This window comes from Crinia signifera, chromosome 3 (assembly GCF_055691185.1).
Source record: "Crinia signifera chromosome 3, ASM5569118v1, whole genome shotgun sequence".
In the NCBI taxonomy this organism is placed as follows: Eukaryota; Metazoa; Chordata; class Amphibia; order Anura; family Myobatrachidae; genus Crinia; species Crinia signifera.
Genome location: NC_139219.1, coordinates 245,418,246 through 245,431,791, shown reverse-complemented (window position 1 = coordinate 245,431,791; position 13,546 = coordinate 245,418,246). Strand labels below are relative to the sequence as shown.

The 13,546-nt window shown below is 37.4% G+C and overlaps 1 protein-coding gene across 2 annotated transcripts in view; it reads right to left on the bottom strand.

Annotated features, from left to right (window-relative positions):
- Window positions 1-13,546, bottom strand: part of LRRC31 (leucine rich repeat containing 31) — a 39,622-nt gene that overhangs the window by 5,034 nt on the left and 21,042 nt on the right. For both annotated transcript variants that reach the window (XM_083177798.1, XM_083177799.1), the window contains exons 7-8: window positions 1,519-1,686; window positions 951-1,118 (exon numbers count right to left, since the gene is read on the bottom strand). In XM_083177798.1, the coding sequence (XP_083033924.1) occupies window positions 951-1,118; window positions 1,519-1,686 (336 nt within the window). The remainder of the gene's footprint in view (window positions 1-950; window positions 1,119-1,518; window positions 1,687-13,546) is intronic.

The window sequence follows — 13,546 nt, the reverse complement described above, 5'->3', positions numbered from 1 at the left end:
ACAGCTGTCCGCGTCCCCTCGCTGCGCTCGCCACACTAATCTATTCTCAACTCCATGCCGACGTGGATAGTAGGGGAATGAAAAGGTTGGAGGACGCGCACCGCTGCGCTCGCCACGCTTCGGGTTCGCGTCAATCATGGGGTGGCGGCCACAATGGGGGGCCATTATTTTTTACACACTTGACGGGGCCATACCCAATGAGAAATGGCCCATATTGGCCCTTTACCCATTTTTTACTATGTTAAATGGACTCAGTTTCAATGTTAAAATAATTTAACATTGAAGCCTATGGACACGATGGACCCGATTTCTCCATAGGCTTCAATGTTTTAACATTGAAGCCTATGGAGAAATCAGGTACATCGCGTCGGTCGCGTCGTGTGCGTTTTGGTATGCACCCGACGCGACCGACACGATTTTTTCCGACACGACCACCACGATAGAAATCATTGTGGCCGTGCTAGGAAACAAGTACCTAATGTAATGTAGTGGAGTACAGAAGTAATGTGGAGGCTTTTGGGGGCTGTTTATATAATGGGCTATACATGTAATATACTGTTGTAGGGACTATTATTGCTATGTAGTGGAAGCTATTATTGTAGTGTGAGGGCCGGTTGGCTGTTTATACAAGGTAACAGCATTCAGCAGCTTCATTTAATATGAAGTCTATGTTAAATATTTGTAATCTGAAGTTGAGTTGATCTCTAGTGTAAAGGCAAGAGGGACTTGTGACAGAATGAGACTCTGATTGTTAGTTTATGAAGCTTTATAGGTTGGCGAGGAAGGGGAAGGCACTCCGTAGTAGTGTCACCACAATGTTTATAGGACATCATACATCAAATAATTCATAACAAAGACTCTTGTGGCTGGAAAGAATGATAAAACAAATTTTAAAAATAATTTTTAATTAATATTTAAAAAATGCTAAAAAAAAAAAAAACATTCCATACCCAATCCTGCAAGGGATTCTCTCTGTAAGGTGCAGTTGCTGATAATCACAGATTTCAGCTTTGGCAAAAAACGTAGTCTGCTAAAGAGATGTTCAGGTGAAAGTCCGACATTCTTATTGGACGATATATCCAAGACTTGAAGATTGGACAGAAGAGGTATGACTTGAGCTACAAAACAAAAAGTATACATTTATTGAACACCTCTTCAAAAACGGTTATCGCTTTCATTATGTTTACCTAATTGTGATCTGCCCAATTTTCTCCTAATGCCCCTATACATTACTGCCGTGGCAAAAGTTTGTGGACTATTATATTAGTGCATCATGTACTTAAAAAATTTGATCTATTTATGCTATGGGTCAAAATAATTCAGGATAAAGATATTTCAAAAGGGTTCTCATTGAAAATATATTGTTAGGATATCCTCGCATTGTACACATTTAATTAAAAACTTTAAACCCCAAATTTTAACCCCACTCAGGAGCACTCAAGCGCTATAGCAAAATTTGAAAAAGAAAAAAACCCATAAGAATTAATATGAATATAAATAAATAAGCCCTATAATTACTTAGCGCTGCAACATCCTCTCCGGTAAGGCTGCATTGATGAATATCCAATAGCTCCAGCTGTTTAAAGGCAGTTAGATGCGCTGCAGCCTCTCGGAATCCACCCCCTGCTGCCTTATTACAGGAGAGGTCCAGCCTACGTAAGAATGGCCAGTACTGGAATGCAGAACCTAGGGGAAATAAACACAATGCATGTTCCAGTAAACGTCCAACAAGTATCTTAAAGCAAGATATTCACAAGTAATTTTTTATATCTTGTGCTTTTAAATGAGAAAGTAATATGGCTGTAATTAAGCCAAAATGGTTAATCCCTGCTCTGGGTAACTGCTAAAATTCAGGGTTTTCAGTTAATCATGTTCTTCCAGGCTTGGTTTACATCTGCTTATTATTCAATCTAGAACATGATCAATTTAGTGCATCTAGAAAGTATTCACAGTGCTTTACTTTTTCCACATTTTATTATGTTACAGCCTTATTCCAATACATTGAATTTTCCCCTCAAAAATCTACACAAAATACCCCATAATGACAATGTGAAAAGTTTTTGGGGAGATTTTTGTTTAAAATAAAAAACTAAGAAATCACATGAATATAAAAGTATTCACAGTCTTTGCTCAATACTTTGTTGATGCACCTTTGGCAGCAATTACAGCCTCAAGTATTTTTTAATATGAAGCCACAAGCTTGGCACACCTATCTTTGGGCAGTTTCATCCATTCCTCTTTGCAGAACCTCTCAAGCTCCATCGGGTTGGATGGGAAGCGTCGGTGCACAGACATTTTCAGATCTCTCCAGATATGTACAATCGGATTAAGGTCTGGGCCACTCAAGGACATTTACAGAGTTGTCCTGAAGCCACTCCATGGATATCTTGGCTGTGCATAAGGGTTGTTGTCCTGCTGAAAGATGAACCTTTGCCCCAGTCTGAGGTCAAGAGAGCTCTGGAGCAGGTTTTCATCCAGGGTGTGTCTGTACATTGCTGAATTTTTCTGTCCCTCTATCCTGAGTAGTGTCCCAGTTCCTGCCGCTGAAAAACATCCCCAACAGCATGATGCTGCCACCACCATGCTTCATTGTAGGGATGGTATTGGCCTGGTAATGAGTGGTGCCTGGTTTCCTTCAAACATGACGCCTGGCATTCACAACAAAGAGTTTAAGCTTTGTCTCATCAGAACAGAGGATTTTGTTTCTATGGTCTGAGAGTCCTTCAGGTGCATTTTTAGGAAATGCCAGGTTGGCTGCCATGTGCTTTTTAACTAAGGAGTGGGTTCCGTCTGGCCACTCTACCCTGCAGGCGTGATTGGTGGATTGCTGCAGAGAGGATTCTACTTCTGGCAGTTTCTCTTCTCCACAGAGGAATGCTGTAGCTCTGACAGAGTGACAGTCAGGTTTTTAGTCACCTCCCTGACTAGGGTCCTTCTCCCTTGAATGCTCAGTTTAGATGGCCGGCCAGTTCTAGGAGGAGTCCTGTGGTTCTGAACTTTTTCCATTTACGGATGATGGAGTCCACTGTGCTTATTGGGACCTTCAAATGCAGCAAATATTTTTCTGTAACCCAGACTTGTGCCTTGAGACTCGGAGGTCTACAGACAATTCTCGGAGGTCTACAGACAATTCCTTTGACTTCATTATAGGTTATTGTGTGTAGAAATTTGAGGGGAAAAAAAAGAATATATTCCATTTTGGAATAAGGCTGTAACATAAAAATAAATGTGGAAAAAAGTGATAGGATATATACCTATATATAAAACTTTGATAGGATATATACCATGCCTTAGGTTAATAAGGGTGTAATGAAATGTTTCCAAAAATGGGAACCCTTCATTAATACCAAAGATAATTTAGCTCAAAAACTCGATCTAAATTATATGAAAATACGGATTGGAACTTACGTAGACATATTCCAAGTAATGCATGACCCTCTAATTATTTATTTATGGTGTTGCTCTGACCCAACTGCTAGTGCAAATACACCTTGATTAGGCTATGTATTTGCTGTCTTTTTATCGCAACTCCTAACACTTTGGGTATAACTCTGGCTGTAGTAACGACTGCTGTACTCAGTCAGGGGGGCGAGCGCATCGAAGCCCTTTGCGGGCTCACTGCACTCACCATGCTGTCGGCTTGGTGATTTCTGCAGTATGGATGGCGTAATGGTTAGCATTACTGCCTCACAGCACTGAGGTCATGGGTTTGATTCCCACCATGGCCCTAACTGTGCGGAGTTTGTATATTCTCCCAGAACTTGTGTGGGTATTCCGGTTTCCTCCCACAATCCAAAAATATCCCGGTAGGTTATTTGGCTCCTAACAAAATGAACCCTACAATGTCTGTGTGCGTGTATATGTGGTAGAGAATATAGATTATAAGCTCCACTGTGGCAGGGACTGATGTGAACGTTCAACTAAGTGCTGCGGAATATGTATGCGCTATATAAGAAACTGAATAAATAATAATAATTCTGCGCTCGCCACAGGTCCTGTTCTCCTTCTTTGGACCTCCACGAGGGAAAATTTCCCCTGTCAGTCGGGATCCCAACTTTCAGATATATATATATGAGAAAAGATGTAGAGGGCGCTGTAGGAATTCCCACCACCTTATTATGTGCTCAGGTTTCAAGCAAATTGGTAGAATAATAATTCAATCACATTTATTAAAAATACAAATGTATGACATTTACAAATTCAGATTCTTGTGAACCGCATGGAAACAACCCAAATCGCGTTTCGTCTCCGAAGAGACTTCCTCAGGGGTACACTGTGGGTGGTACAGAATGCCATAAGAATTAAATATATATATATATATATATATATATATATATATATATATATATATATATATATATATATATATATATATATATATATATATATATATATATATATATATATATATATATATATAGAAACAACAAGAAAAGGAGCGCTCCATAGTGCAATATCGTTTGAAATTTATTATATTAAAAATAGCTTTTGACAAGCATAAAAGCAATGGGTAACGTACCCTTACTGACGGTTGACACAACCGCAGTGTTTCACAGCATAGAATTTGTGATTTTAACACAATGGTGGAGAGGTTACACTCACGGTGGTCCAACACAGTAGATCGACGCTAGGCCACGCCCCTACGCGTTTCGTCATCAACGGACTTCGTCAGAGGGCTGGCCTAGCGTCAGTCAGATCCCTCATTATAACAGGCGCTCACCCATTAATTAAGCATCATGTGTGCATATTCTAATTCTAATCAACGTGATGCTACAAGCATCTGTATATCAACTAGGAATGAAATAAAAAAAAGGGGGAGTGAATCGCCCGTTACAACAAGTACTAAACAACAATATGCTATCGGAATCTTCATAACATACATTACATTACCCATACATAAAAACTATATAGAAAAACTATATGAATCATAAAAAAAGGATTAAAAAATATTATATAATAAATGAGTACGTAAGCGGTAGATTATAACCGCCATTGCATTTTCTCTAAAAAACACAATAATTAATCTAATTTCATGTATCACACTTGCGCTCCTAAAAAGCATTAATTGTAATGAATTCATACCCATATTGTATGCCCGTTAACCGGTATACTTTTAGATAACGCATGACATATAAACATGATCAGCGCTAGATACAGACACATCTTAAAGGTAAATGACATTTATAACCTATACTACTCATAAAACGTCTCTAAACCTATTCTAACACATTCCAATATTTTCAAATATTACTTTAATAAGCAACATTTTTCAATTTGATTATATTATAACATAACAGATCGCATAATTTCTTTAAGAACCTTTAACCGACAGTTATGTCGACAGCATTTTCATTAGACACAACCATAAAACATGAAACATTCAATAGAACAGCAATCATGTAGGGTTTTGTCTTCTCCTAAAACGGAGAAGTGAGCAAAATTTTTCCCTACAATAAGGAAACAAAAAGGGGCGACACAAATGGTCAACCCACACAAATGACGACATCAAGGGAAAATAAGAGAAAACAAGGGGGAAAAATGGCGTATTGGTTTTCAATCATATGGTGCATATTTCTTATGAATTATAAACTTGTTTCAATTGACTGAAACACCTTTCATGGTATAATTTATAATCTTACTTTAGCTTCCCCGTAGGAAAGGGGTTATCTCCACACCCTCATTTAAACCTACGGGTATTAAAGAGTTCATTGTGAATATCCAGTATGACTCCCTTTTTAATAGCAGTTGTTCTCTGTCCCCACCTCGTATATCGAGGTTCACTTGTTCAAGGGCAAAGAATTTCATAGTGCCTGGATTGCCATTCTGGCACGCTGAAAAATGTCTAGGCACGCTATGATTGGCAACACCATTTTTTATATTTCTATAGTGTTCCAATATGCGCACCTTTAAAATTCTTTTAGTTTTTCCTATATACCATTTTCCGCACCCGCAGATTAAAAGGTATACTATGTAGGTAGAATTGCAGTTTATGAAAGATTTTATCATTCGTTCTTTTCCACTGCCATCTTTAAAGGTTTTAGTTTTTATACCATGGGCACACATCTTACATCTTCCACATACATAAAAACCCTGCACTGTCGAACCACAGATAGTGCCTTGGGCTTTCTCTTGAGGGACAATGGGCAATAAACTGGGGGATAATTTATTTTTTAAAGTGGTAGACCTTCTAAATACTATTTCAGGTCGAATGCTGACCTTCTCTCCCAATATCGGGTCCATTTTAATTAGATGCCAGTATTTCATGAGGATATTGCGTATTTCTTTGTTCCTCACGTTAAATTGTGTAACGAAAGGACAAAAGGGGCTAGTGTCTTTCTCTCTCTGATCTGGGGTCTTATATTTGATTAGATCTTTTCTATCCAAATTTTTTGCCTTTATAATAGCAGACTCAATTAATTCCAGGGGGTAACCTTTTTCAAGGAATCTTTCAATATAAATCGGAACTTGTTCCTCAAACTTAGCCATAGAGCTACAGTTACGTCGCAGCCTATGCAACTGTGCATATGGCAAGTTTGTCTTCCAGTTTCTATAGTGGCAACTTTTAAAGTCAAGATAATTATTGCTATCCACAGTTTTAAAATATGTGCTGGTTTCAATAAAGGAACAATCATTTTCCTCTTTACTAACAAGATTCAAATCGAGGAATTCTATCGATGTTGCATTGAAATTAGAGGTAAAACTTAAGTTGTATTCCTCATTATGCAAATATTTAACAAATTCTTTAAAGGATTCCTCTGTATCTTTCCATACCACAATGATATCATCTATATAGCGCTTGTATAGCGCTATATAGTTACTAAATGGGTTATTGGTGTATACAAACCTCTTCTCCCACTCACCTAAGAAAAGGTTTGCATACCCTGGGGCACAAATCGTCCCCATCGCTGTCCCATTGAGCTGGACATAATAGTCCCCCAAAAAAGTAAAATAATTGTGACACAAAACAAACTCTAAGCAATCCTTGATAAAATCTGATTTCCCCTTTGGTACATTCACATCTCTTTTGACAACATTGGAGATACACTCTAACCCCTTAGAATGTGGAATTGAGGTATAGAGCGCATTCACGTCAATAGTACCCCATTTATATTCTTTGTTCCAGGTCAGATTTTCTACCATTTGCAATACCGATGTTGAATCTTGAATATATGATTGCAACATAGGAACATAACATTTAATATTGGCATCTACATATTCAGATATCCTCGAGGTCAACGAGTTTATACCCGAAACAATCGGGCGGCCTGGGGGGTTGGTCTGGTTCTTATGAATCTTAGGTAATTGATACACAGTGGCAATCCTAGGTTGTTCATTCCAGAGGTATTCCCATTCTGTATTAGATAGGAAACCTAGTGATCTTCCTCTGTTTAGAAGATTTCTTAATTCCACTAAAAACTCCGCTGTGGGATCTTTGGAGAGTTTTTTATAGGAAATGGGATCACTTAATAATCGGTTCATTTCTGCCACATAATCTGTTCGATTCATTATAACCAGACCACCCCCCTTGTCAGCCTGTTTAAAAACTAGGTCAGTATTCTCTGTCAACTCTTTTAGGGCACTAGCCTCTTTTATATTAAGATTTTTTGTTTCTTTTGGTACCCCCTCTTCTAATTTATCAAATTCCTTTTTAACTAACTGTGCAAACAGATCTATATTAGCACCCCTTGATTCTACAGGGTAATAGGTGCTTGGTTTTTTTAAACCTGAAGAATTAGCCACTGTTGTTTGTTCCCAATTTTTTGATATGGCTCCTGACTTAATATCAGTTCTTAAAAAATGGCGTTTTAATGTCATTTTTCTTACATATAAATTTAGATCCATATATAAGGCGAACTTGTTTAGCCCCATAGTGGGTGCGAAGGTCAATCCTTTTTGTAGTAGAGATGTTTGTGCATCGGTTAATTTTACTTTAGATAAATTAAATATTCCTTTAGGTGTTACATCATTATCTAATTTAACGTTCTCTTTTTGAAATATGGGAGTCTTTCTCCCTCTTTTGCCCCTTCGTCTCGGTCTCTCTTTCCCCATCTGTTGGGAGAGGGCAAGTCTGCATGTTCGTCTATTCTGAATCTGGTGGTTTTCCGTCTGGCCCCTAAAAAACCCTCATGTTCTTGATTTTCTGCCCCTAATATGCTAAGGGGTTGAAATCGATTGGTAGTCACCGGTGATTTCCATTCCCTTTGTGGTACATAGTTTTTTCTAAATGTTCTATTTTTATTTGCTGGTTCCCAGCGTTCATAGGATTGTGTCTTTTTTTGTTCTATATACGGTCTATAGGAAGAGCTATAAGATTGCTGTCTATATGGTCTATTTTGTGTCTCTGGTCTCGTTTGAAACATGCGATTTCTATTATTAGCACGAAATTTTGGCCAATCTCTTACTTGTTTGTTGAGATAATCTTCTCTATCCCTTTTATATTTTTTAACTTTGGTCTGTATTATCTCTTTTTCTAATTTGGGTATTTTTTCACTTATATATTCTTTAAATTCTCGGACATCCTGTGCATTTTTGTGCTGGTCTAATTTTGATTCTGTTGTTATAAGCTGAGTCTCAATTTCTTTTAAAGTTTTCTTTTTTTCACTAATGAGAAGTTTCATTAATTTAATGGAGCAATCGTCCAACACCTGGTACCAATCCTCCATAAATTTTTCATTGTTTTGACCAAACGTGGGCTCTTTAAGAAGCCTTAAGCCTCTAGGGATTCTATTATTTTTAACATAGTTTTCTAGACTTTCAATGTCCCACCACGTTCTTGTTTCTTTGGTTAACAATTTTTCTGCCTCAAAGAAAATATCATTATCATCCTTAACGATAGTACTTTCTAAATCCATATCACTGTGATCATCGAAAACATTAACACATTGTTGAACCCTTCTGGTTCGTAATTCAGCAAATTTGGACATTTTGCAGGTTATGCAGCAACTTAATATGAATCACACTTAAACAAGGAAATGAACAAACGAAGAATAAGTGCGCAAGTCCCACAATAGTCCAGTAAAATTAGGGTTAATGTAAACCCAAGTCCAGATCCTAGACTCCTGCACTTTGGTCTGTGATAACAACCGGCAGCTCCTGTCAACACACCCGGATTCTGAGGGTCAATAAATCTAGAAACAACAAGAAAAGGAGCGCTCCATAGTGCAATATCGTTTGAAATTTATTATATTAAAAATAGCTTTTGACAAGCATAAAAGCAATGGGTAACGTACCCTTACTGACGGTTGACACAACCGCAGTGTTTCACAGCATAGAATTTGTGATTTTAACACAATGGTGGAGAGGTTACACTCACGGTGGTCCAACACAGTAGATCGACGCTAGGCCACGCCCCTACGCGTTTCGTCATCAACGGACTTCGTCAGAGGGCTGGCCTAGCGTCAGTCAGATCCCTCATTATAACAGGCGCTCACCCATTAATTAAGCATCATGTGTGCATATTCTAATTCTAATCAACGTGATGCTATAAGCATCTGTATATCAACTAGGAATGAAATAAAAAAAAGGGGGAGTGAATCGCCCGTTACAACAAGTACTAAACAACAATATGCTATCGGAATCTTCATAACATACATTACATTACCCATACATAAAAACTATATAGAAAAACTATATGAATCATAAAAAAAGGATTAAAAAATATTATATAATAAATGAGTACGTAAGCGGTAGATTATAACCGCCATTGCATTTTCTCTAAAAAACACAATAATTAATCTAATTTCATGTATCACACTTGCGCTCCTAAAAAGCATTAATTGTAATGAATTCATACCCATATTGTATGCCCGTTAACCGGTATACTTTTAGATAACGCATGACATATAAACATGATCAGCGCTAGATACAGACACATCTTAAAGGTAAATGACATTTATAACCTATACTACTCATAAAACGTCTCTAAACCTATTCTAACACATTCCAATATTTTCAAATATTACTTTAATAAGCAACATTTTTCAATTTGATTATATTATAACATAACAGATCGCATAATTTCTTTAAGAACCTTTAACCGACAGTTATGTCGACAGCATTTTCATTAGACACAACCATAAAACATGAAACATTCAATAGAACAGCAATCATGTAGGGTTTTGTCTTCTCCTAAAACGGAGAAGTGAGCAAAATTTTTCCCTACAATAAGGAAACAAAAAGGGGCGACACAAATGGTCAACCCACACAAATGACGACATCAAGGGAAAATAAGAGAAAACAAGGGGGAAAAATGGCGTATTGGTTTTCAATCATATGGTGCATATTTCTTATGAATTATAAACTTGTTTCAATTGACTGAAACACCTTTCATGGTATAATTTATAATCTTACTTTAGCTTCCCCGTAGGAAAGGGGTTATCTCCACACCCTCATTTAAACCTACGGGTATTAAAGAGTTCATTGTGAATATCCAGTATGACTCCCTTTTTAATAGCAGTTGTTCTCTGTCCCCACCTCGTATATCGAGGTTCACTTGTTCAAGGGCAAAGAATTTCATAGTGCCTGGATTGCCATTCTGGCACGCTGAAAAATGTCTAGGCACGCTATGATTGGCAACACCATTTTTTATATTTCTATAGTGTTCCAATATGCGCACCTTTAAAATTCTTTTAGTTTTTCCTATATACCATTTTCCGCACCCGCAGATTAAAAGGTATACTATGTAGGTAGAATTGCAGTTTATGAAAGATTTTATCATTCGTTCTTTTCCACTGCCATCTTTAAAGGTTTTAGTTTTTATACCATGGGCACACATCTTACATCTTCCACATACATAAAAACCCTGCACTGTCGAACCACAGATAGTGCCTTGGGCTTTCTCTTGAGGGACAATGGGCAATAAACTGGGGGATAATTTATTTTTTAAAGTGGTAGACCTTCTAAATACTATTTCAGGTCGAATGCTGACCTTCTCTCCCAATATCGGGTCCATTTTAATTAGATGCCAGTATTTCATGAGGATATTGCGTATTTCTTTGTTCCTCACGTTAAATTGTGTAACGAAAGGACAAAAGGGGCTAGTGTCTTTCTCTCTCTGATCTGGGGTCTTATATTTGATTAGATCTTTTCTATCCAAATTTTTTGCCTTTATAATAGCAGACTCAATTAATTCATATAGTTTTTCTATATAGTTTTTATGTATGGGTAATGTAATGTATGTTATGAAGATTCCGATAGCATATTGTTGTTTAGTACTTGTTGTAACGGGCGATTCACTCCCCCTTTTTTTTATTTCATTCCTAGTTGATATACAGATGCTTGTAGCATCACGTTGATTAGAATTAGAATATGCACACATGATGCTTAATTAATGGGTGAGCGCCTGTTATAATGAGGGATCTGACTGACGCTAGGCCAGCCCTCTGACGAAGTCCGTTGATGACGAAACGCGTAGGGGCGTGGCCTAGCGTCGATCTACTGTGTTGGACCACCGTGAGTGTAACCTCTCCACCATTGTGTTAAAATCACAAATTCTATGCTGTGAAACACTGCGGTTGTGTCAACCGTCAGTAAGGGTACGTTACCCATTGCTTTTATGCTTGTCAAAAGCTATTTTTAATATAATAAATTTCAAACGATATTGCACTATGGAGCGCTCCTTTTCTTGTTGTTTCTAGATTTATTGACCCTCAGAATCCGGGTGTGTTGACAGGAGCTGCCGGTTGTTATCACAGACCAAAGTGCAGGAGTCTAGGATCTGGACTTGGGTTTACATTAACCCTAATTTTACTGGACTATTGTGGGACTTGCGCACTTATTCTTCGTTTGTTCATTTCCTTGTTTAAGTGTGATTCATATTAAGTTGCTGCATAACCTGCAAAATGTCCAAATTTGCTGAATTACGAACCAGAAGGGTTCAACAATGTGTTAATGTTTTCGATGATCACAGTGATATGGATTTAGAAAGTACTATCGTTAAGGATGATAATGATATTTTCTTTGAGGCAGAAAAATTGTTAACCAAAGAAACAAGAACGTGGTGGGACATTGAAAGTCTAGAAAACTATGTTAAAAATAATAGAATCCCTAGAGGCTTAAGGCTTCTTAAAGAGCCCACGTTTGGTCAAAACAATGAAAAATTTATGGAGGATTGGTACCAGGTGTTGGACGATTGCTCCATTAAATTAATGAAACTTCTCATTAGTGAAAAAAAGAAAACTTTAAAAGAAATTGAGACTCAGCTTATAACAACAGAATCAAAATTAGACCAGCACAAAAATGCACAGGATGTCCGAGAATTTAAAGAATATATAAGTGAAAAAATACCCAAATTAGAAAAAGAGATAATACAGACCAAAGTTAAAAAATATAAAAGGGATAGAGAAGATTATCTCAACAAACAAGTAAGAGATTGGCCAAAATTTCGTGCTAATAATAGAAATCGCATGTTTCAAACGAGACCAGAGACACAAAATAGACCATATAGACAGCAATCTTATAGCTCTTCCTATAGACCGTATATAGAACAAAAAAAGACACAATCCTATGAACGCTGGGAACCAGCAAATAAAAATAGAACATTTAGAAAAAACTATGTACCACAAAGGGAATGGAAATCACCGGTGACTACCAATCGATTTCAACCCCTTAGCATATTAGGGGCAGAAAATCAAGAACATGAGGGTTTTTTAGGGGCCAGACGGAAAACCACCAGATTCAGAATAGACGAACATGCAGACTTGCCCTCTCCCAACAGATGGGGAAAGAGAGACCGAGACGAAGGGGCAAAAGAGGGAGAAAGACTCCCATATTTCAAAAAGAGAACGTTAAATTAGATAATGATGTAACACCTAAAGGAATATTTAATTTATCTAAAGTAAAATTAACCGATGCACAAACATCTCTACTACAAAAAGGATTGACCTTCGCACCCACTATGGGGCTAAACAAGTTCGCCTTATATATGGATCTAAATTTATATGTAAGAAAAATGACATTAAAACGCCATTTTTTAAGAACTGATATTAAGTCAGGAGCCATATCAAAAAATTGGGAACAAACAACAGTGGCTAATTCTTCAGGTTTAAAAAAACCAAGCACCTATTACCCTGTAGAATCAAGGGGTGCTAATATAGATCTGTTTGCACAGTTAGTTAAAAAGGAATTTGATAAATTAGAAGAGGGGGTACCAAAAGAAACAAAAAATCTTAATATAAAAGAGGCTAGTGCCCTAAAAGAGTTGACAGAGAATACTGACCTAGTTTTTAAACAGGCTGACAAGGGGGGTGGTCTGGTTATAATGAATCGAACAGATTATGTGGCAGAAATGAACCGATTATTAAGTGATCCCATTTCCTATAAAAAACTCTCCAAAGATCCCACAGCGGAGTTTTTAGTGGAATTAAGAAATCTTCTAAACAGAGGAAGATCACTAGGTTTCCTATCTAATACAGAATGGGAATACCTCTGGAATGAACAACCTAGGATTGCCACTGTGTATCAATTACCTAAGATTCATAAGAACCAGACCAACCCCCCAGGCCGCCCGATTGTTTCGGGTATAAACTCGTTGACCTCGAGGATATCT